General features: G+C 44.2%; 1 protein-coding gene and 2 long non-coding RNA genes across 9 annotated transcripts in view; 2 read left to right on the top strand and 1 right to left on the bottom strand.

The window, feature by feature from the left end:
• Positions 1-249: 249 nt before the first annotated feature.
• IRX4 (iroquois homeobox 4) lies at positions 250-18,164 on the bottom strand. Of its 7 annotated transcripts, none has more exons than XM_034411812.3 (7): positions 17,186-18,164; positions 9,186-9,365; positions 8,824-8,993; positions 7,217-7,468; positions 5,742-5,848; positions 2,852-3,174; positions 250-1,666 (listed from the first exon to the last, which is right to left on the bottom strand). In XM_034411812.3, the coding sequence occupies exons 3-7, from the start codon at positions 8,866-8,868 to the stop codon at positions 918-920; spliced, it is 1,476 nt and encodes a 491-aa protein (XP_034267703.2). In that variant the 5' UTR covers positions 8,869-8,993; positions 9,186-9,365; positions 17,186-18,164; the 3' UTR covers positions 250-917. The 7 variants fall into 7 exon arrangements, with proteins under 7 accessions (XP_034267703.2, XP_034267701.2, XP_087746352.1 ...); XM_034411810.3 differs by having other exon boundaries at positions 9,186-9,449; positions 17,186-17,760; XM_087890226.1 differs by lacking the exons at positions 9,186-9,365; positions 17,186-18,164 and adding exons at positions 15,497-16,381; positions 16,466-17,064.
• On the top strand, positions 12,746-15,604 carry LOC117662404 (uncharacterized). The gene is made up of 3 exons (XR_004590379.2): positions 12,746-13,185; positions 13,910-14,256; positions 14,571-15,604. It is a non-coding gene; the product is annotated as an uncharacterized LOC117662404 (long non-coding RNA).
• A 3,441-nt stretch (positions 18,165-21,605) lies between the features above and the next one.
• Positions 21,606-24,837, top strand: part of LOC148114825 (uncharacterized) — a 42,395-nt gene continuing 39,163 nt past the window's right edge. The window contains exons 1-2 of the long non-coding RNA XR_015733239.1: positions 21,606-21,657; positions 21,832-21,974. This is a non-coding gene — a long non-coding RNA (uncharacterized LOC148114825). The remainder of the gene's footprint in view (positions 21,658-21,831; positions 21,975-24,837) is intronic.

Here is a 24,837-nt window from a genome sequence, read left to right as displayed (position 1 = left end):
ATCGCTGGAGGCCATATAAAGTGGCTCTACGAAGGAGGGACTCCAGTCTGAATGAAAATATTCATATTTACACTATCTGACTTCCAAAAAATTCGATATCTATTTAACTTGAAAGTGATATTCATTTTCATGAAGTGAAATACACATTCGTCAGAACCAGGCGAAAAGATCCGGTGAACTCACTTCTATCCCCTTTCCAAAAACCCACTTGGGGGGGGGTGTTCACAAGCAAGGCAACGAGATCACAAATCATAGGATAACTCTGAGAGACAGACAATTTATTTGGGGTGAACATACCTTTTCGACATAGCCTATTTGTCAAGTTCAAAAATTCTGTGCTCGTGTGCGTGAGCGCAATGGGGTTTAAACTCGGTGAAAGAAGTGCGATTTTTTTTTTTTGTGGATGCTAACAATGAAAAGAGGAGGGGGCGGGAGAAAGTCCGAGAAAGTCTTTTTGGTAACTAAGATCGGCATGCCACAAATTAAAAGGAAAGAGCGAGACAAACGCCCCTCCCCCCTCGAAGAAGCTGAATTCGAATCTCGCGCCTTGTGAACTTGCCCCGGGAAATTCGAAAGGCGGCGCGAGTGGCGCGTGCGCAAGATCTGGGATGAAGACTTCGATTGCTGAAAGTGATCAAAACTCCCCCAAAAGCAGAGGATGAATGGAGTCTCTTTCCTCTCGCCTGAAATCTCCAGCTGCAGCTTTTAAAAATGCCCGTTCTGCTCCGCTCCTTGTAAAACGTTTCCTGCCCAAATCTCAAGCTCTCTCCCAAGTCTTTCGAGTTCCCCGCCAGGTCAACCAGGCCCACCCCGCCTCAGCGGCTCGCCAGATCCGAGTCTTTTCTCGCCTTGCCTTCCCCCACAACCCACACCACCCTGATCCAGGGTGGCGGACTGGACGGGACGGGGCTCGGTCGTTAAGAGCAGAACATTTTGCTGCCCGCTTTGGGAAAAGCCAGGAAGTCTTTGCCGGAGTCCTGAGGCCCAGCCAGGCTGGCCAGCTGCCCCTTGAGCACGGCGGCTCCGCCCCCCAGCGAGCGCCCCAAGGCCCCCGTCTCCAAGATGGAGCCTTTGGTGGTCGCCCAAGACACTGTGGTGCTGTTCAAGGCCTGGTTCAGAGTACTGTGCCTGAAGAGGGGGTCGTGGAACACGCCGTCCACCCAGTTCCTGAGGTTGGCCACGGGGGAATCCTTCGGGGGCCTCTCCAGGACGCTCGCCGCCTGCGCGGGCCCGACGCCGGTCGACGCCCCCTGCTGGCGCTTCAGCATGCACGAGGGGTACTCCGCCTGGTTGAGCGAGGTAGCCGTGTGCGCCAGCGACCAGATCCTCGGCTTTCCGCCGCCTTCGAGGAGCGGCGGCTGCGGCTGGTAACACGGCTTGGCCTCGCAGTTTCTCTGCCTGGCGTTCAGCAGCTCCGTCGCCTCGCAGCCTTCGGGCCCCGACCCAGGCTCCGTGAGGCAGCTCTTGGCCCTGTCGAGGGGGCTTTCCAGCGAGGCCGCGCCCGTCGCCAGAGTGGGGTCCTTGCTTGGCTCGTTGGCGCACGCGCTGCTCTCCACGTGGCCGAAGGCTTGAGTCTTCAGCTCGCCCTCCGAGCTTTCCGACTCCAGTGGGTCGTAGTCGTCCAGGTCGCTTAGGCCCAGCTCTTTGTCTTCCTTCCCGGTGGGCTCTGGGAAAGATAGAAGAGGGGAAACGCTGCTTAATTCGTTCACGTGTTATCTAGTATTTGCGAATGCAATGCCTCTTCCTTAGCGAGCCTGGCACAAATAATTCCCAAGAATCCCTGGTCTCAAGTTACGTCTGGGTTTTCCTCAGAGTCTAACTGGTGAATATGGTCATTCACTATTTTGAACTGGTTATTAGGGAACTTAAGCTAGCAGTCGCTTGCTAAAGTCACAAAGCTTTAGGCAATATTTGAAATGGATGCGAGTGTTGAGGTGTTCGCTCTAGTTGGAGTAAAAGAAATACTTCAAAACTAAATATATCTACCACTCTTTTCCTCTTGCATGTAATTTTACATCTCCAAGTCAGCTCTGAGGCTTGGAGAAGTAACAGTTGAAACAATCATTTGATACCCATCTCTGCCCCTGCCAGATTAAGCTTGGCACACAGCTGAATGCAGCAACTTTCATCTCCAGATAAGTACATTCCCATCATTGCACATCTCCCAAAGAATGATATACAGAGCTGGCTATAAATCATGCCTTCTTAAAAATCTTGGATTCAAGAGTACTATTTGCTGCTCTAAGAAAGTGTATTTGCTTATGAGGTAGTGGATGGATTTACACCTTAAATCGCAAAAGATTGTTTAGATTTGTTTAGTGTTAATCTTAGATTTTTTTTTGAGGTGTTGGGTGTAGTGCTTCAGCACATCAAGTTAATTTGTGGGGCTGTGGGAACATGGATTAATTTGGAAATTAGGTTTAAGGCATGTCATGTGAATGCAGCCATTGAGTTGTTAAGGATATTGGTTTGCGCAGTGCAACTGCAAGGCTATTGCCTGCTAAGAGGGAAATTTATCCTTCTGTTATCAAATATAATCTAGAGTGTCCCCTCACAGATAATTTTTCTATAAACTGAGAACTGGGATACCCTGTCCAAGTGTTCCCCAATAGTTATGTGCACAATCCCAGGAACAGATGATGACTGCATATTCCAATTTGCTATGGTGAGCAGAAGATGCAGGGAAGCATTCCCCAAACGGATGCCTCCAAATGTATAGGACTATAGTTGCCATCATCCTAGGTCAACATGCCATTCTAGTCCAGTGGGTCTGGAAGTTCTGGGTGGGCAAAGTTAATATAGGAAGAAAAAGTATAAGTTTGCAATATTCTAAAGAATGGTTAGGAGATACCCTCAACTTTCTCATTCTTTAGGTTCTCCCCTTGACCTTCTCCCTCCTCATCCTCCTCGTCCTCCTCGTAGGGTCTTTTTTCATCAGCACACTTGTTCCTTGGGGGCCATGTCATTTTGTTCTCTTTCTTGAGCCTCCTCCGGGCATTGGCAAACCAGGTGGAAACCTGTGTCAGGGTCATTTTGGTGATGATGGCCAGCATAATCTTCTCGCCTTTAGTTGGGTAAGGGTTCTTGCGGTGTTCCTGCAGCCAGGCCTTCAGTGTGCTGGTTGTTTCCCGAGTGGCGTTTTTCCTCCGTGTTCCTCCATCCATGGTGCTATATCTGTGGTTACAAAGTGTGAGAAAAAGAGGACGGGTGCTTAATAGACCTACCTTTATTCTGGGGAGAATGTCCCACTGCTACCCATGGAATCCAGATTCTTCTAGCTCACGAATCATTCATTTGGGGGAATAAGACCTGTAAGTACTCAACATTTATCCAATAAACAATTGGACTATGTAGAAGCATGTGGCTGGACTCTGCAGTTTGCTGGGAATGAAGGGCAGGGCAATTTGAAAGTATCACTGTATTCAGTAGAGATTCCTCAGGGAAGGATGGATCAGACTACAGCAGACGGTTTGCCAAAGAAATGTGGCCTTTGGGAGGAATTAGTATACAGTTAATGTAAAAGGTGTGTGTCAGAAAAATAGCCCTTTTGGGGTGCTATTTCTCTCCAATAAAGACCTCCGAGTAACCTCTGCATGCGATGGTAATAAAAATATTTCCTTTTATTAGTGGCAAAATACTCTCTCTCGTACACACACACAGACAGAGACATTGGAACTATGCCTGAATATTTAATATACATCATCTAAGAAAAGGTCACCTGCACCCACTGGGCTTAAAAGGTTGAAACAGTGGAAGCGGGGATTCTTGGCGCTTGTTCTTTTAGAAAACAAGCAATAACGAGATCAAAGATAAAAAAAAAGGTTTGTTTAACATGATGTTAAAAGGGTGGGGGGGTGTCAACTTTAAGCTATCTGAATTCATGGGAAATATTTGGAAATCTGCCTCTGAAAGAAAGAGAAGTATACATAAGGATGAGTTAACGATTGATTCTTAGAGCAAGTTCACACATTCAGATGCCAGTTGTGAAGTGCGAAATGCTCGTGTGTAAAGATGTGATTTATGCATATGTGAAGCAGCCAAGGTGACCGAAATGAGGGAAATATCTAGATGTAAAGCTAATACTACCACTGACCTTACAATCTCTTTAAAATATTTGTTTTTTCATAGATGTTAAAGACTGCAAAATACTGAAGGGGAGAACAACTAGAGAGTGATTCAATCACTAGGGGGGGAAAAATCCAGTCTTTTCACTTCAGGCTTTCTTCCATAATCAAAGCTTACTTCTATTCTCATTGGGTGACTATCATGTTCAGAGGTTCGCTGTCTAATCTGTGGAAAGCTCAAGTGCACTAAAACTTCCAGGCTTGAACTTCAAAATATTATTTTGTGCTGGACTCAGAGAAACCCTGCAGAAGCTGTTATTTCATAGCGCCTATGCAGATCCTTAAATCTTCCATGGGCATAGAGTCAACACAGTCAACTCATTATCTAGTAACCCAAGGTGGATCTGGTTCTTGATCAGTGAGAGACTGATCTTTGTGTGATCAGTGTGGTATTCATCTCAAAAAAATATAAATAGGAATTTAAAAATAAGAGCTGTAATCCCAGAATGATAAAGAAGATTAGAAGAAAGTTATGGGTTTGTGACTACAAGACAATAAAAAAGTATGTATGGAAATGAAGACTGGGCAGGTACAGGAGTAAACCCCTGGAATTCTGCAAGTAGTATCATTAAAGATTTGCTTTCTGTGGCTTCCTTCTTGGACTGCTTGTAGCAAAAACCAATGCATGCATGTTCAGAAATAAACCTCAGTTCCCTGGGAAGCCTGGGAACAACTACAGTGGTAAATAAATGCAGTGGGACTTTTTACAGATGATATTCCTGTACCCAATGGAAGTGGATAAGTGGGTAAACTGAATTGAATCCTCTAGGTCTTTCCATCTGGTATACACAGGACTGAGATTATTTAAGTAAATAGGATCACTAGTTCACATATGCAACAAACATTACTTGGCAACATCAGTGCATAGATAATTATTTCTATATCTTATACTGAGTGATGGGATACTGACCCTTTCGATTGTCATTGGGGGTCCCCGACTTCCTAGTACAGCATTTCAAACTCTTATCAAACCCTTTAAGGAAGGTCCACTATGACCCCTATATCTGTAGATGGGGATAGTGTGAAATTAAGATAATGGATTTTCTAAGTGTCCATAGTGTGTGTGTGTGTGTGTGGGTGGGTGGGTGGGTGGGGGAATGTGATCAAATGACTTCCTAATACAGTTTTCAGCCATTACTTTCCATCACCGCTAGGGCAAACATTCCCATAGCTGAAAACGTTGGTTTCACAGGGTGGAAAATGCATTCCTAACACCTAATCCAGTGGAGGTTAGAACCATCAGGGGATGAGTAATCCATCTGCACAATTGAGCTCTCAGCTCTAGGCTAGAATACAAGAAGACCTGAAAACATTTTTCAGCAGAAGTCAGTGAAATGTTTCCTCATAGGATCAAATCAGAATAATAATCTGTATTTTAGCTTAATATATTTTGCATGCACCGTAGCCTGCTGCTATTCAGGATTACTCATCCAGGTCAACATGCAAGCGATCAGAGATTCAGCATAACTGCTCCGCATTTATAACTAGTGATATCCACCCCCACAAACACATACAGTTAAGAGTTATCTTTAAACCCTATGGGGGAGCAAACAGCCAGTGTCCTGCCTCAGCCCCTCCTTTGTCTTGCCTCGCAATTAATAGCTGTTTGTTTCTTACCTGTCATATTGATACTGACTGAGCGTGTGATCGTAGGGATAGTAAGCAGCCGCCTGGGTAATGCCCGCATGCGCAGATCCACTCCCATCCTTCGAATCAAAGCTATTCTAGAACAGGAAAACCAAGGATGGCTCCGATCAGCTCACCCCTTTCCCTGCCAGTAATGGGAAAGCAAAGCAAAGCAAAGCAGGGAGCAATATCTTCTTCCTCACAAGGAGACATAGATGGGAACAAGACAGCAAGATACTCCGTGCAATCAAAAATAAGAGTATTTTCCCCCTAGCTAGAAAATTCCACACCGATTACCAGCCCAAACTCATGCCTGTTTATTCAAAAACAGGTATGTAATGGGTATTTTTCCAAATCAAACCCACACCCTTGTGCTTAAGGATTAATTGTATGCATTCTTCATTCAGGGGTTCAAAACAGATCGCTATCAATGCGGTAAGTCATTAAGTATAGGCAAATGATCTTGAAATTGAAAACATCATTGTAGACTACCTTAAAAATACACCTAGAATGTTGGCTCTTTCTAAGTGTATTTGTTCGGGTATGGAGAAGGATCTCTCTCACAGACATGCACCCTGCTGCTCTTAACTGAGCGCAGTATTATCCACACTGACTTGCAATTTCCTTTCATGAATTAAGAGATTAACACAATTTCCAGTTTTTTCAGAAAATGCTACCTCTCTACCAAGCCATGAATTCCCAGATTTATTCCCCTCCTTTGGAACCTGAAATTCTAAATTGCAGTTCTGAAGCAGGCTGAAGCTAAAAGTTAAACAAATGAAACTTCAAACAGCTGTGGCAGATCAGACTCCGCTTTCTTCTAAAATTAAAATTAATTTTCAGCAGACCAGATATTTTGCCAGCTCAGTGGATGGAGTTCAGTATGTGATATAGAAGATTATGATGAATATGCATCAGGACTGCAGGATAGAAATTGTTGTATAAATGTGTGTAGTGCAGTGCAGTGTGGAGTGTAATGAGGATAGTATGTTTTTACATGCATTCATTATTGGTTACCAGCCATTGATTATATTAGAATGTCTGTAGCTGACTATGTGGGTTTTCATCCATACCTGCATGTAATTGGATTGGGGAAGATTGCCCAACCCTGTTAACCTTCCCCCATCAGGTGCCCTCCAAGTGTGATGGACATCAGTTTTCTCCAAGGCATGTAGAGTTCCCCAGGGCGTGGAAAAATATCTGAACCACTGGTTCTAGAGTGGCTAAATTGTATTGTTACCCCAAATTCCTACTTTTTTTTATCCTAACTCAGTTCATTATTGAGCTGGAGGTTTACTTTCTAAGATCGAGCTTCCAGCCCTAGAAGCTGATCTTAAGATCTAGGCAAGCCAGACTGGTGGCCAATCTAGGTTTCCTGAAGTGGTTTACTAAGTCTGTTAAGAATAGTAGATCGCTTTGTTACTTTCCTTGAGAAAATTCAGGGCATAGCAGCGACAGAGACTTACCAAGGAATAGAAAGCTGATGCCTCTGTCCCATAAGTGACATAATTGCCATAGCCTTGAGTGTTTGTGTAAGGATTCCCATAGACTCCCAGAGCAGCTGCTGAATTGAGTTCGTGCCTGGCTGTGGCCAGCAGCCTGCTCTCATATACTGGACAGTAGACAGGGGTCTGAGTGGAGGGGGCTGCTCCTGAGTCTGCCAAGGACCTACCACTGGTCTCACAGCAGGTTGACAAGGAGTTGGTGGTCATCAGGAACTAGAAGAAGAAAGAACAGGATGGTGAAAAGGAGAGAGACCTGAGTGTCAATAAAGCTGGTTAGCAGACCCAGCGATCAGTTTATGTAAGGTACATTTTGATGCCAAATCACAGAACTTAGTTCAGGAGCAAACATTGCCACTGATTTCAAGGCAAATTATTTGCAGTTTCTCAAAGTTAATACACCTGGAATAAACCTTTCTTCTCCCTTTCCTGCCCTCAGGATAGGCATATATACCATACATGTCCAATCCTGAGGTTTTAGAGTTAACATCATCTCACCTAAGGTAAGAAGAGTGTTATTCCACTGAAATGAAAGAAATAGGAAAGTGCTCATCTGCAGAATCCAACCCCAGCAATAGTTTGAACTCTCATAGACCACAGCAACCCTATGCATATCTGTTCATATACAGCAATATGTCCTACTCAGCTCAGTGGGTTAATTCTCAGATGGTTGTTCTTAAGGGCAAAATCTAATCTGGCTGTGAAGAAAAGTGTGTATTGAGTATATAGCTGCTCTCTACAATCCCTAGAAAAAAGCAGTGAAAGAATAATTGATCTGGCTCGGAGAAGTATTTTATATTTTATATATCAGTTGCTTCACCAGTGTATGGACCATGTAGTAGTGTAAAAAGCATTTGAAGTGGGAAAGCTAGTCGAAAAGAGAAAATACTTTACAGGATTAATTCATTCTTTCCAAGGAGAAAACTGTTTGTACTGGCACTGGCAGAATATTACTCTTGGGCTTTCCTCATAACATTTTCCCCTTAAATAAAAGCTCCAGAGTTCTTCTGGGAAATATGCTCCCAGGTGTTCAGTGAACAATATTTAATAATTGTTATAACAGCCATTCCAGGATTCAGGGAATATTCAATCCACCTGCCTGCCTTGAGCAATAGATTGCTTAATTTAAAGATCCAGAAAGCCATTCTATTGGAGACTGATTTTGGTGGATCTTAAGCGGAATTGCTTGCCTGGTGGGTTTTTGTGGATCTGCTTAATCCATCCAACCCTTTCTTTCCCAGGTGCTCAGTCATATGGATTGACCAAGCCTTCCTTTCTGCCCATCTGGAAGAAGAACTGAATGGAATTCAGCCGGAAGCCCAACTGATTTGTTTTCCTGTTGGTGCTGAGTACTGTGAGACTCAAACAGCTTACCTATTGGCTTAATTAGGATTCGACTTCACTGAAGATTGAGTGGGACTTAATTGTGAGTAGACAAATAGGATTGGGCTGTTAAACTGCGGTTTCAGTATTGCCTTCTAGAAAGAAAAACCAACTTTTCCACACTTATCTTTAGTGGGAAATTTTGGAGAGGGAGGTGAATTCCGGTGCAATATTTGGTATGGTCTTACCTGAGGTGCAGATGAATAAGGGTATCCAAACTGGGGGTAGGACATGGCAACTGGAGTGCTCTCAAGGTTCAGGAAGCAGCAGCAGAAGAAGTGTTGAGTTTGTGAGCGTGGCAGGCAGCCTTACTGTAGCTTCTGGTCCAGATGAGTGAATAACTCGGGCTTCCAGGGGCCTTAGAGTACCAAGTACAAAAAAATACATTGAAAATTTTCTACTGATTTTGCAATTTTTTTTTAAGTGGCATGGATGTATTTTCCCCTCCCCTCCCGCCCGCACACAAATCCAAATAGCAGTTTTAAGGAAGTGTTGCCTAAGGAGCCGAGCAAGTGGCGCCTGATATAAACGCCATGCCTGCCTCACTTACCTGCACTACATATTTTGCCCATCCACAGGCAGCAGAAGGCGGGGAGCGGCGGTGGCGGAAAACGACCCGGCTCTCCATTCGCAGGTCAAGTCCAGTAACATCTGACGCCAGGAAAGACCCCACAGGACCTGCCCTCTGGGTCGTCTGTTTTGTTTGGGTTGTGGGTTCCCTTTGGGGTAACTGCGATTGAAGCGGCGCCCAAGGCAGCGCAGAACAGCTCAGAGTTAGCTTTCTTGGAGGGGCGACCGTCTCGCCCGTGGATCACTGCAACGAGGCCCAAATTCAACGGGACCGAAGTCTGTGGCACCCCGAGAGAGCCACACGAGGGCGAAGCTCCCGGAGCCGCCCCGAAAAAAAATACGACTTCGGAGCAGGAGGAATCTACGTTACGCTCGGACTCTCGCCCCCACCCCATACCTCCACCCCAGTTTCCCGGCACGCGTGCGCGGGATCACTGAAGGGTGGTAAGCACTTTTAATTAGAAATTAATTAATGAGCAGCTGCCTGCCGCTTCTCCCTCCCCGCCCTGTAGTCATCAGTCCCACTTACAAACGAGGCCGACAAGGGACGCGCGCCAGCAACGCTTTTAAATCAACAGTTGAAAGCAGCTCCGACGCTGACAGCCAAGCGCACCGAGGGGAGACCCCCTACTCTCCCCGGCGCGCCCTCGCCTCAGATCCTATGAGCCCATTAGCCACAGCTCTCGCCGCTCCCATTCAGGCTTTTCTCTCTCCTCGCTGTTTTAGGAGAGTGAGAATTGTTTAAAAAGGCACTTTTAGGGTGGGTGGCTGGGTGGAGGGGGGTTATCTGAAAGACATCAGGTGGTGAGGATTTCTATGTCCTGTCATGGAAGGACAGAACTACTACCGTTGATCAAGTCTGATATACTGATCCACAGCTTTTAGCAAATACCTCGAAGTACTGGTGGCATTTTTGCCCAATAATCAAAGATATTTGGTATACAAACATTGACTCCCGCAAGGTAGGACAATGTTATCATCCCGACCTCGTAGGCAAAAGGCGATGCGTGTTAGTAGATGCAAGATGGAGAAAGAGACTTGGGAATTGATACATTGATCTCTCAGCGCGACTCGCTCTGACTTGTTCTGACCAGTATCTGTACACAGTGCTGGTCTAGGTGTAAGTGAGGCTCTGATGAAATACTTATTGCCACTGATAAGTTTTCATTTCTTATTGCAAGACACCATATCCAAGACCTGCAGGTGGGTCTTTTAGAACTGGTTTTCTAGGCCATTGTGCCTGCTCTTTATATTGCTTTTCAAAACCTTTGATTTATTTATCACAAGCATAAATTATCAGCTGGAATCTGGTGGGAGAATGGAAATCACTTTATTACTCTTGTTTTAGGGTTCTTCATCTCTTTCTATAATCTTCCACATGCTTGACATGATGCTGAGAAGCAATTAAAAAAATAAGGATGTTTTTCTCTGTCTGACAGAGTGAAGGTTCACCATCTATGACTAGCAAACTTTGATTCTGTTTTGCAAAGTTCAGTTCTGTCCCATCTAAATCTAGATGACATTCACCACAGCTCTAGAATTCTAACTGACCATTCAAAAAACAAAAAAACAAAACAAAACAAAAACAGAATAGGCTAATAAGCAAAAGTAGCATTATTTTCCCTTCCAAACAAAGCCTGATGATTTAAGCTTTTAAAATTTTATATTAGTAAGAATGGAAAACTCTTCAAACACAGAGCCATAGGATGGTAGGGAACCCCCCAAATCAACAATTTGGCAATGCTCATATTAGAACCAACCAGATGCTTAATCCATGATAATGGTGGGAACGGAACCCAATTTTATTAAATTTATGCTGCACATGCCTAGGCACCTGCTATGCTTCTGTCTGATCTGGCTAAGACTGTAACATAGCCAAAGTGGAACTGGGGAGTGAGAAGCAGGAAAAGGTGAAAGCATTAGATCAGATGTTACAGCCACACAAAGAATACTAAAAGAGAAAAACCACCCTACTATAAGCTCAAAATATGCCTAATGTATGTAATTTGTGTCCAAATTTAGTTGGTTTGGATGCTAAATATTTACCAAAATTCAACACTGACAATTGTTCTCAAGTCTCTTGCTAGGCCTTTTTAACCTGAATATTGAATACATTTAAGTGTTTAATTGTTGTACAGTATTTTCACATTTAATGAGAATAATTGCTCAAGCCCTCTGGATTTCCCTGTTAGGTTAAATCACTAACACCACTGCTACAGAAAGACTTCACTGATGTCAACAGCCAAATGCCTAATTAATTTTAATAGAGTTGGAATTTCTGTATTGCTGAATACTTCAATAGGAGAACCCAGGAGGCAGGACTTCAAAAGCATCCCTAGATTTTTTAAGCATTTGGGGATTCTTAGACTGAAATCCTACACAATGAACATTTGGGGATTATGTTTATATTACTGAGCATGCATGCTTAGAAACTCATGCTTGGCTGGACTTACATCCCAGATAAAAAAAGATAGTTTGAGACTCATATTGGGCCAACCCATGAAGTTTTGGAAGAGTGTTCAAGATAAAAGTGGGGGGGGGGGATGGCATCTCAGTAATTGCTGGAGGTGAGTAGCAGTATAGATGTACACAGATGCAAGGCATTGCTTGCCCTCCCCTTCCCCAACATTTATTCCCATCCTGTTTATTATTAATCCTAAAGTAATCCTTTATTTAAATGACCATTTATTTCCACGTGAGCAGATATACAAAGATGCCCTTAAATCATCACCACTTCCTTACACTTGGATGAATGTAATTTAAGGGCTGTTAATATAAAATAGTCTGTTCAGGAAGCCTACTAAGGGCCCTTAGCAGGGTTAAATGCCATTTTTACTGAGCCTAAAGTCATTTAACAGTGGCACAGGGATCCTAAATCCAAGATAATTTGTCTGAACCTACTTAGGCGAGGCCCAGTTTAAGACACTTTGGTGCCAAACACTTACTGTACCTTCCTCATTCCAAACCTAGGTGATTCCTACAAAAAAAAAAAAAAAAGAGATGCAGTTATCCCACAAATATGGTCCCTTCTTTTTGACAGAAATGAACTGTAAATGTTATGTCGCTGCCCTTTCTTGAAGCTCAAGGTCGACTGCTCCATTCTGCCAATTGGTAGAGGCCAGTTCTAGTTTAGGAGGTTAGAATGAGAAATTCTTGCAAGGATGGAAGGTCTTCAAAGCACACTCCTTCTCCTTTACCCCTCCACTTTTCACCCTCTTGCTTAGGCCTCCTTGCTAAGATCCGGGCACCCCACTTCTCCTCCAGGTTATGGCGTGTGTGCTTTGGGAGAGGAAGGGCAGGAGAAAGAAATAATTCTTTCAAAAGAGGAGTCCCTGGGCTTGGAAATCTTGCAATGGGCAACTAACCAGCTCCTCGGGAGTTTTGCAAGCCTCCTGGTGTATTTGTAGTGGGAAGGGCAGCTGGGGTGGAGGGAAGGGAGGGCAGAAGTGCAGACTTGCTCAGAGAGCTTGCCTGGGTTCAGACATGTGAATAGCCCCAGGGTCACACTCTAATTAATGACGATGTTCCCTTCTTCTCCCCAGCTGGAAGACTTGGTGCCTCCCAGGGACGAATCTGCCCGCTCTGACAGCTCGATTGAGGGTGATGGATGACTATCTGGAGACTGCAGTACACCTCATATAATCCTATCTGCTGCGTAATTGCTGTAATTTACCGAGGCAAAAGCTTGGCTCTAGGAAGGTTGAGTTTTCGCAATAACGGCCCCTTCAAAAATAAGACGGCCCCGATCCCAAGCTCGCCTCTGGAAAAGATATCCTTGCAGGATCCCGGTGTCAGCAGTGACCTTTACCTGGAGAAGAACCGGCACTTTTAATTTCGTCCATAAGCCAGTACATTTCATTAGATTTCCGTAATTTAGGAAGTCACTGAAAAGGCTGACTTCCAAGTAGCCACCATGTTGTCCGCGCTATTCCAAAGTCCAACTTCATTCGAGGGGAAGGGGAAGCAAAGAGCGACAGAAGGTGAGTTTCGAACGGAGGAAAACGAAGCTGTCTTGGTTCCATTTCTTCTATTTTTACCCCTCCCCGTTTCTTCCCCAGCTGCTTTTACGAGAGAATAAATACATCTAATGAGTAGCTGAACAGATTTCCCCAGAATGCGTAACGGGGGTGAGGGGAATTTAGGACCTTAAGAATAAGGTTTCGATCCCTGGAAGGTCTTACTTTCCCCTCCCCAAATGAGCCGGGCTTGATGTACTTCATTTTCATATCTTACGCGGTAGCAAAAGTGGAGGCCTTTCCAAACACTGCAGTCCGAAAAAGAAGGCAGTCTTCCGGAGCCTGCGTCCTTTGCAAGGCGCAAGGGCAACTTTCCAGATTGTGTCGGACAAGAAACTCGAGGGAAGAGGGGGAGGGCGCGGGAGGGGCGGGAACCCAAAGCACGGGCTGATCCATAGAGAGCCGGTTGGCACTGGCATTGGCACAGAAAGGCATTCCTCTGGGAGAGGAGGCAAGTCTCGTTTCCTCAAGGGAAACTTTCACTTTTTTAGGCAGAGCCGGCATTGGCGGTTTGACGGGCTCTTGCCGCGCAGCAGCTCAACCCCGGTCGGTTGCATCAGATCATCCTACCTAGCTAGCGAGCAGTATATTATTTGGTTTGGGTTAAGGATCGCCGGAGACTTGCTTCTCAGTAAGTAAGGGAATCTAGATGACAATAGAAGGGGTTCTTTTTATTCCCTTTTTCCAGGTCCTCAAAAGTCCCCACTTCCCAAAAGCAACCGAATACCTCTGAGCGTCCGAAACGGATGGTAACTTTCCTTAAAGCGAAACGCAATCGTCCAGGTTCCTTTCTATGAGAGCGACTGAAGGAAACTGGAGTCAGCGGGACCGCCAATTTAGCTACCCTGGAAAACAGCAGGGGAGACTTCCCGAGGCGCCTGAAGCAATCCTTCCAACCAGTTTAACTCCGAAGAAGTCTCGGGAGAGGTCGGTTGAAGTGGACCTTGCTTCGAATCCACGAAGCTCAGGCCAGTTGCGAAGAGGAGGAAACCCCCCCGGAACGCGGAGGGATCCTTAAACCAAGCCCAATCTTAGGTGGGTTTGTGGATTACAACACGCAGGCGCTCCGTTCACCAGGGGCCACCTGGGTGGGTGGGTGAATGGATCGGTGGGGGTGCAGTTTCTCTGGTCGCCAAAGTAGCCCAGCCTTTGACGCCGCACTTAGGGGAAGGAGGGAAGAAGGCCGGGCAAGAGACCTTGGAGGTGGGGAGAGCTTCACGAGGATTTTCAACTCGCGATTTAGGTACTCGTCCCGTCCCACCGCCTTCCTGTCCTGGGACATAGCCGCGTATCCCAGTTTGGCCCTCTCTCCCTTCCCCCCCAACCCTGAAAGAGTTCCTTATTTTTAGGCGCTGCTCCAGAGCCTGGGAGGGGAATCTTTGCCGCCGATTTCGGAAGGAGAGCGTTCACTCCGAAGACTTGGCCGAAGACGACTTTCTTCTGTCCCTGTTGGTTGCTTGAACTCTGGCTGCCAGATTGGCGCTGGGGTTGATTTAAAAATCGATCCCGCTTCTGCGTACAGCGCAGCACCTTCTTCTGAACCAAGATTGACTTGGATGTCAAGTCGCCGGACCCCGATTTTTGAAGTTTTAGAGGGCAGGGACGGGACATATTTCGGTGTCTACTGCTGGGAAATTAGCCTCATCTTATCCAGAAAAAGTTAAAGAACGGTGGTCTGAGCTAAGAATTCAGAAACGAGTCCAACTGTGGGGTAAAGAATGCCAATCCTTGAAAAGCGTTTTCCCCCAAATTTGTCACTTTCTCCAGTCTAGTCTTTCAGATGTGAGGACTTCTTTTCTCATCATTATACCTAACACTGCCTCTGGGGATGATGGGCACTGTAGTCTGATGCGTTTTAAGCATTCCCTTACTTTCTCCAGCCGGCTTCCATTAAAAAAAAATAACCTTCACAACTTTTAGGCTTCTTACCCTGAGTCGTAGTTTATATCGCCTTCACCCCAACCTTTAGAGGAGGCAGGAACAGTGACAAGCGATAGCGTCCCGTAAGACACAGCTCCGAAAAAATATCTTACCTACTCGGCTATCCTGGGGAAAGAGTGGTGTCGCGCTTTCGCAGATAGCATTCGCTAAATACCAAATCGCAACAAATGCAAGACAAGAGTTCTAATCTAGAGAGACCAATAAACGCCCCCCCCCCCGCCCAGCACAAGAGTTCGCCTATCTGCAGTGCGACAACAACAACAAAATCAAATTCCAGAAGGAATGAGTCATATTAAAGAAAGGCGAAAACGATTCAATATCCAACCAACTCTACCTTTAGGAAGAGGCAGGGAAACGCGGGTACGTCTGCAGGATCTCGCTGCGCGCGCATGTTTCTATTTACTCCTTTTTCCTTTAAAGAAATAAAATCAGATGTCTCTAAGTGTCTTTTCTGCCGCCCCCCCCCCCCGAATAGTTGAAATATGGAGGCAGTATGGGAACAGGCCCAGCGGTTTAGACAGGTGGTCTGCAAGATGTCAGAGGGGCGGGGGGGGGGCGATCTGGCTGGCAGATGCAGAATACTAAGAGAAACGCCTGTCTTATCAGGCCAGGTGCATCAGAGTATTCCAGCCGTCATTCGTCTTAACTGCCCAGAAATTACTACCTCGAGTTCTCTGTGTAAAGGCTTCAATCCGGATTGCACTCCACAATTCGTCCACGCACGGGCATTAAATTACGAAATGGGGTATTCCTATCCATTTCTCATCTCGGGCTTCCAGATGACGTGTGTGTGTGTTGCAGGTGGGGGGGGGAGGAGAGTTGTGATCCTGAATTTATTTACGTGATAGATAACTCCAAACGAAACCAGCGGGTGTCCTGCTGAGTAAGACTACTAAGATAAGACCTTGGAGAAGCTGTCTTCCTTCCCCTCTGTTTCTTTCAGGGTTTGACGGGGCTTCTGAAGCTTGCCCGACTAAATGCCCCGAAGAGGTATCCTTCGCTTAGGATAGTGCTGAAGGTGAAGTAGCCGGTGGTGTCTCGGACGAAACCGTCCCAATTGCACCGATTGCTTTTAAAGAACTGCCCGGCCAGGACTCTTGGACCTCCTCGCCCCCCTCCCTTCCGCCCAGGCTTCAGCTCCACGCGGAAGTTTTGAGGCGTTCGCCTTTTGCATGTCTTATATAAGGGCGGCGTAATGGGCAGCAATGTCATAGAGCAGCTGCAAGCAAAACAAAATTCCAGTTAGCTCAAAACCAGGTGGGGTTCAGTTACCATTCTGGGTAACAACCGGGACCCCCATTACCTTTCTTTTGCGGCTTTACATTGCGGCAAAACCATCAGCTATACTGCTCTCCTCTTCGGCGGGGCAGTCCCTGAATAACTTCATCCCAATTCAGCCCAGTGAGCTTCTTTCCGACGAAAGCCAGCTGGGATCTCCTTCTCAGTCCCGCTATCCAGGCAGACTTAACCCAGAGTTGCGAAATCATAATCGAAGGGTCTCCCGAGCATGTGCAGAGTGTCGCACCATCACCGCCGAGCAAAAGAGGACCACTTCCCTCCAGTAAGAATTCGTGGATTCAATTTCAACCAGGCGTATCTCGCCTTTAGAAAAATACAACACAAAATGGGCTCCCGAGTCCCAACCCCTACGTTCCCGCAACGGGGAGTAACCTGTATTGAATCCACTCACTCCTCGGTGGGCAAGGAAAGGATTGCACTGGGAAGAGTCTCCCCCACGGCGCACGAGCCAACCAACACTTTCCCCAATCCCAGAGGCTGAACAGAAACCAGGACTTCTCTGAGTCCGTCAAACTTTCATAACAAAAATCAGCAAACGCAGTTAGCTGTCTCTTGCAGCCCCCCCCTTCCCCTGATACCCACGAAAGTTATACTCTCCGAACCAGTCGGCTTCTTTCGCTCCCCACCCCACCAGCTCCCGCCCCGCGCGTCCCTTCATCACCCCCCCCCCCCAGTAAACAGCGGTGCCAACACTGGATGATTGATCACCGGCCGTTGCTCTCACCTCCAGCTCGCGGTTCCTTCTTATTCCAGACGGCTTTCGCTGCCGAAAGACAGGCTTAAAGGACGTGGCGTGGGGGGGGGGGTGCGTGGGGAGGCGGAGGGGCCGAAAAGGCAGAGCCGGAGAAGTCGGGGTTGCGCCTTCCTTGGACTTGCGATCACGCCGGGCTGCGCCTAGGCTCGGCGGGCGAGGGCTTGTCCATGGCAAAGGGGGGCCGCCTCTTTCCGCCTCAGCCGCCGCGGTTCGCTTTGGAGGAGGGAGCGGCAGCGGCAGCCGCGCGCTAATGGAGACATTGCTCAGGGTATATAGAATACCTGACTGGAGTCAGCCCGGCTGTTGAGTGCCTCCAGTCCCCAGGCGCCCCAGTCACTTCACTAACCCCCTGTAACCGGAGTGACGTTCGAGTGAATAGCTGCGCTCGGCGCGCGCCTCTCTCCCCACCTCCGCACCTCCTGATTAACACTTTCCCTCGCTGGCGGCTCTGCTGCTGCCGCTGCTGCCGCTGCTGCCGCCGCCGCCGCGCTTTGCTGCTGCTGCCCGCCCTCGCCGCCGCTCCTAACTTTGGTTGGCGGCTGTTGTCAGTGCGGGTTCGAAACGGGCGTTGCTAAAGAAAGCCGGGATAAACACACAAACACCCAACACACGCCCCCCCCACGGTGCTTACGAGGGACGTACGCGCTCATTGCTCCGGCGGGGCAGTAGCTCTTCACCTCAGGAACCCTTGAGGTGAATGGGCGGCCATTATCGCCAGCAAGCTTGTCCCGAAACTGGTGAGCTTGCCTTGGCCTCCGGACTCCCGACGATTCGACCCCTAAATGCTGCAGCCCGTTCAAAGGTCCAAAGCCATTTTTCACCCGCGCCCGTGTCAGACGGGTGCCACGGGAGCCTAAGTGGCGAGAGGTGCTAACTGTCGGTCGTGCCTCTCAGAGGCTAAACGGAGCAGAAGGGTGGCCCACTATCAGTAGCCTCCAAGAGGCTTTCTGAACTTTTCTTTGAAGGGAGACCCCCAGAGTTCAGTGGAAGTTGTTCCTAGGCAAAGCCCAAGGACTTGCAGCACAGGCCTAGCCCTCTTTGCATAGAAGTACAAGTGGCTGTACAAAAGTACAAAAGGCTGAGCACCAAAGAATTGAGGCCTTTGAACTATGGTGCTGGAGAAGACTCCTGGAGTCCCTTGGACTGCAAGGCGAACAAACAAGTCAGTCCTAGAGGAGATCAACCCTGACTGCTCTTTAGAAGGACAGATCCTAAAGATGAAACTCAAATACTTCGGCCACCTAATGAGAAGGAAGGACTCAGTGGAGAAGAGACTAATGCTGGGAAAGATTGAGGGCAAAAGAAGAATGGGAGGGCAGAAAATGAGGTGGCTGGATGGACTCACTGAAGCAGTAGGCATGAGCTTAAATGGACTCCAGAGGATGGTAGAGGACAGGAAGCCTTGGAGGAAGTTGTCCATGGGGTCGAGATGGGTCGGACACAACTAACAACAACAACAACAACAACAACAACAACAACAACAAGTGGCTGTGGAGTTTACCATTGGACAGAATCACCGATTTAGACTCTTTTTCAGTTTCTTCATGCAGAATTCTCTGAGTTAAATTGGGAGCAAATCCTCTCAGATCTTATTTCTGAGATGCCCTCAATACCTATGGTGGCCTTGTTCTGATTGACCTCTTCTCTTATTCAGAATAAGCTTTTAGAAATCCATAAACAATCCATCCCACTTACTTAACAACTTCGCGAAAATTTATTGTTACAACACACTCTTACTAGCTGGATGTAGAATCTACATTTTCCAGTCTCAGGAGGGAGTTTAATAGCAAAAAAGCCAACTTTTACTAAAAGTCCTTCAGTTTCAAAAGCAGCCAGTTGAAGGCCCACCAAATACAGGAAAAACTTCTTTCCAGCACCCAGAGATTTGAGGCAAGCTTAAAAGCATGTCCAAGTAGGCAGGAGGGAATCTCACTCAATTTAGATGTAACATTTACATCTTGATCTGGAACATGCTAAATGGATTCAAACTTCCTTAAATCTCTCCCTTTCCCTCTCCCCTCTCCCCCTCCCCTCTCCCCCTCCCCCTTCTTCCCTTCTTCTATTTTCTGTATTCAGATAACTGAAAGCTTGCCTCAAACATTCAAGTGGATCAAATTATTTTTTTTCCTGAACTGGATCACTTCAGGGCTAGGTAGAATTTTATCGATTTATGACTGCAATGAACAGGCAACAGGCTGTATGCAAAGAAAAACTGCATCTTTGAATTTTCTGCCTTAGGAATGATTTGAAAAGCAAGAATAAAAAAGAACTGTCCATCCACATTCCAGAAGAGGATGCCACACAAAAGGTCACTATGTGATAGGGTTTTTTTGTACCTGTATCCTGATGTTGTATAGTCCAGAAAAAGTTTTTAATCACATACTCACTTGAGTATGTACATGGAAGCTATATGCCCTTACAAACAAAACAAAACAGACTAATTTAAACATGGTTTCATATTTTTATATTTTGATCACCAGAAACCTTAATTAGAAGGGATTCAGTGGAAAAGCTTCCAAATCATATAAATGACCATGAATGAATTAAAGGCCTCCTAAGAATCCTGCAGATACATTATTTCCTTGGAAGAGGAACCTTGTTCTAACTCCATATTTTTTGAAGAAGGCCATTTTAGGATGCTAGCTGATATTTGAAATTAGAGCATTCGTGTACCTTATCCTTGAAGCCCGCTAATCTTTTTAGCTTAGATATACATAATGTTTCATTGACCTTTAAAAAAATGTTACATACTAGTCGTAAAGATATTTCCTTGGAACTAACTTCTATGTTCTTCAACATCATTTAGTTCAAAGGCTGTTTCCTTGCTATTGGTATTTTCAAACATGGAAGATTAAAAAAGAAAGGTTTTTCTTTTTTGAAAAGATGAAGGTGCATCTGATGAGTGGTATGCAGATGTTCAAACTGCTGTTTTATACCTTCTGGGAGCGACACATTCTGGACCTTACTGAACTTCTTTCTGCAAAACATACAAATAGCTTGCTTTACCTATGTTGAGATGCCTATTTTACATATTATGTTAATAAGTGGGATAGAACATTTAAATAAGAAATACACGGTGTAGTATATAAAAAAATAAACATGAAAATTATGGATGGAATAGACTATAATACTCACTACTAATACTAACAACAACAATATAACACATTTATTTAGCAAATGTTCAAAGAGCTTCACAATTCTGATCTCTGTGCAACAACTTTGTAAGGAAGGAAGGACAGTATTATTCCTGTATTGTGATTTGGCGTGGGATGAGGTTTTTCTTCCCTTTCAAATGTCCATTTGAAAGTTGAATTTTCACTGAACTTGAATAGCAGTGATGAACTTTTGCAAATCTCAAAGGCTGTGTTGAATAAAATCCAGGAAATTCATTCTGAAATCTGGAAATAACACACATTGGAAATACCAAGCTGGAATCTTTAAAAAAGCCACCCCAAGTGTAAAATTAGTAGTTTGTCTAATTTTGTTTAAATTTAAATTAAAATGGTGTATATTTTGCAAAACCAGCAAGCTATTTTATACAGTAAATATGTCAGGAGGACTGAATGAATGAGAGATCTGGTCTTAGTTGTTGCAGTGCTTTGAATCTACTTCTGCCTTGGGGCACTGTTTGTTGCTCATTTTTGGAGATGCCCAGAGAGCATTACTGGTTCTAATGTATAAGGATCCACAAAGTGGAACATTTTTTTTTCCTTTTCACACCATGATGTGATGTTCAAAGGACTGAAACATATTAGGAAGCCCTTTAGGGCTTTCAGAGTGAAAGGAACATTATTAATTTGAACTATGATGGCAGAACGTATATTTAAAAATTAATGATTTACCTGGTATTGACTTGCATTTATTCAAACCCATTAGTGCAAGAACTGAAGAGTTTAATATATATATATGTATGTATGTATGTATGTATGTATGTATGTATGTATGTATGTATATACTGTATATGAATAAGGTGACATAGAAGAAGAACAATAATACAGAACTGATTCTTATTATTTTAAGCGGTTTTACATGAAATCAAACTATGGAATACATTTAGTTTTTTTTTCTGTATTCCCTTTTCTGCAATACATTCCTTTCAGTTTATTGGTTTAATAAAAGAATTCCTCTTCTTCACATGAAAGACTGTAGAGTTTCGCAGCTGCTCTTTGTGTTTCATGGGTACTTCAAAAGTTCTGTATTTCTGAACTTTGGATAAAAAGATTCAAAGAACCCAGATCCTGCTCCCCCCTCCACCTAAAAGTGAGTTGAAGGAATAATTTCTTGGACAGACTAAGGTTCAGCCTACAAGGTGTAGCCTGATTGCTGGCAGCCTATTATAATACACCCCCGCCCCAGGGAGCCTTTGGGAGGTGTCTGCCAATATGTGTTTATAGGATCTCCCCTCCTGGTTTGTAACAAAGTCTTGTAGTTCCTTTTCTCAGGTGAGTCCTGTAGCATTATTTATTTCACATGCTTCCTTTCAGTTTCAGTTAATCTTAATTAGAAAACTATACCTTCTGATAGCCCATTAATTATGTTTTTACTTCTATATCAAAAAAGAATGCAATAATGTAATAGATTATGAATGAAGGACCATAATTTTCTCTCTCCTTCAGTGCCCCAAAATACATTCCAGCAGTTAGCCTAAAAAGCTAAGAATGAAAACATTAGTTCTGATCAAGATTCATGGGCCTTGGAAAGGGATGACATGTGCATGATGGGAAATGCAGATTTCATATTTGCATCAGACAGTCTGGAGGTAGGTAAGCAATTATGGCATTTGCAGGATTATGTCATCATATGTGTGTTGTCATTCATGTTTTACTGTGGCCCCCATTGTTCTAAATTCAGATATTTGGTACAGAGCATTGGCATGTTAATCTGTGTTCAGAGTTATTCATACTTGATGCCAGCAAATTAACATGTTGTAGTACAATGATTAACTTTTTCTCCACAAGGTGAAGTAAGTTAATACAGTTCTTTTTGAAGACTGCATTGTGCATTTCTTACTATTTTGCATTATTTATTCAGTTTTCACTGACTGGGAAAATCAAGTTGCTAGCCCAGTTCAGATATTTTATTTGATTTCACACACTTAAGCATAGTGTGACATAGTTTTAGGTTAGAAACTATGGGTGAATGGAGGATGGAGGAAATATTTACAAGTCTTCAGGAATTTGGATTCTCTGCTGGTATGGAATTACAATATGCATTCTCTCTTGGATGTAAAATGTTAGTGCGAAAGCTTTGATTTAACCATTTTCATTTAGTTCTACCATATTCTGTTATCAAGAAGAATAGGACTCTATAGAATTGTCTTATGTTAATTAAGGGTGTATTATATTTAACTTGTGTGATCTTTGTGGTTATTGATATGGTATGGAAACTTTCTTTGGCACTATCAAGCTTTCTGCCCAACCAGTTTATTTTTTAAAAGATTACTTACAATCTTAACAATGTATGGATGCAGGGAGATGATACATACAAAGCAAATTTAACTTCCAGTTATTTTTTTTTCTAATCCCAATATATTATATATTCTTAGAAAAGAAAGCTGAGACAAGGATGCAGTCTACTATTTTGTTTAGAAGTATATTTACTGCTTAGGAAAAATAGGTAGGTCAGCTAGGATGAAGAGTGTCATGGTAGCTAAAGGGCAGCAATTTATGGGAGCAACTGAACTCAAATTTTCAATCTACTAAACATTGTAAAGTATATTACAAGAGAACTCAGAAGCCAGAGCAGGACAGGCCATTGGAGAATGAATTCATATAACATACAGTGAACAGAAAAGGCTATGTCAAACTCGCTGCCTGGATGCGTCACATGCTGGTCCCACCCCCGCCCAGTTTAGCGAAGGGGAAAAAAGTCCTGATACATCACATGACGCCGCCATGACACTGCGAGTTTGACACCCCTGATGTATTGTATATAATAAAGTATGGTGCGATCTTCAAACAAACTAGCCACCCAATGAGTTGATGCTGGACTGCAAGCTTCTTTGTGTGTTTTCTGATTGCCTGATGGCTTTACATGGACTCAAGCCATACTGGCTGGTCCCATCTGCTACATATATGTGAGTTTTGGTGAACTGAATGGTAACAGCTGCAGCAGGGGAGTTGTTCACTCATTCGTTTCAGCAAAATTGCTATAGCTGCAGACCTTTATCTGAGTCAGTGACAATATTACTAGGACAAGAGATTTATCTGTATTCATTTGTCTCTACTGACAATTCTCCACTCTAATCTTCCTGTTCAATTTGGCGGGCTCAGGGATCTAAGGTTTATGTGCATGGTTACCTGGGGGTTGGAGACCTTGCATATCTCCAGCTTGAGCCCTTTTAGCTTTATCAAGGATTCTGAAGATTTTTGCTATATCAATTGTTTCAAAATAATTGCTTATTGAGGGCAGATCTGCATAACCTTGGTGCTTTCTGAGGTGGTTTGTTTTCTTGCAGACATTTCATTACCCAACCTAGGTAACATCATCAGTGCTACTAAAGAAGTCCAGTTTGCTCCCTACTAGCAATGATGATGTTACATAGTTTGAGTAATGAAATGTCTGCAAAAAAACAAGCCAGCTCAGAGAGCACTAAGGACCCCTCATGTCAACCCTGAGCAACAAATATTCTCCTTTATTAATAATTGCTTATTCTAAGGGCAGGTCTGCATAACCTTGTTGCCTGGTTTCTGTTTCTTAGTCATCCAGAGGACATGTTCACTTGCCACCTGCATCTTTTGCCTACCAGAAATTGAGGCAACCCAAGGATGGTTTTAAGTTCTTCATTCTAGAGTTGGTGTTTTCCCTCTTATTCTGCCTCTAGATGTTGCATGTGGACAATGCAAGGCGTGTTGTTGATGCACATGGGGAAAGCATTTGGAAATCACAAGTTACAAATAAATAAACTTGTGGCTCCAATTGGTTCTGTTGGTTTCCTATGGGATCTCTCTCTTATATCTGATTTCAGGTCTGTTGTCCCATCCCTTAGTTCTCTTTTGGCTATGAGAGAGGCTAGAATCTGAGCAGATGCACAAATATCTAACTCTTCGCTTCCATCTAGTGGTCAATATATTGGACAATCAACTAATTGAGCCACAGTTTGAAGGAATAATTTGTTTTTATAACGTTAAAATTGCAGTAATTGGAAGTTTTTAAAGTACCAGTATGATATATGATACAAAGAAAGGATATATAATAATGATAAAAATAACCTAAAAGTTAAAGAAGGAAAAAGATCCAAGTAGCATTAATATACAACTAGCTAAGTTCTTTAACATTTTATTAAATGTACACTATATAGAAATGTACTGCTTAATATTCTTAATTGAAATAATTTTTATTATAAATTAAAAACAAAAAACAGAAAAAAGACTATAACAAGACAAAATCACATACATACAACTGAGGTTGATTCAACCCCCATATATATATACAGTTTCTAAATATTACATATCATCATACTACAGATTCGATTAGGTTTATCATATTGCATCTTGCACTTGTTAATCTTCTTATTCCTTCTTATATCTAATATTACCTTATTTATATTTAGTTTGCTATTTACATATCTATGCCACATGCTTTCCTAACATCTATCTCATGACATTTTTACTTCTATCCAT

Source organism: Pantherophis guttatus, chromosome 3 (genome assembly GCF_059756535.1).
Source record: "Pantherophis guttatus breed Tessera chromosome 3, ASM5975653v1, whole genome shotgun sequence".
NCBI classification, from domain to species: domain Eukaryota; kingdom Metazoa; phylum Chordata; class Lepidosauria; order Squamata; family Colubridae; genus Pantherophis; species Pantherophis guttatus.
The sequence above is the reverse complement of the archived record's forward strand: the minus strand, read 5'-3'. Positions and strand labels throughout refer to the sequence as shown.

What these genes read in the sequence shown, in the direction of transcription:
- IRX4 (XM_034411812.3), bottom strand. Translation starts at nt 8,868, where the DNA reads ATGTCCTACCCCCAGTTTGGATACCCTTATTCATCTGCACCTCAG. An exon ending in AGTCAGTATCAATATGACAG is followed by an intron (nt 3,175 to 5,741) that starts GTAAGAAACAAA and finishes TTGTAACCACAG; the next exon opens with ATATAGCACCATGGATGGAG. An exon ending in AAAGAATGAGAAAGTTGAGG is followed by an intron (nt 1,667 to 2,851) that starts GTATCTCCTAAC and finishes TATCTTTCCCAG; the next exon opens with AGCCCACCGGGAAGGAAGAC.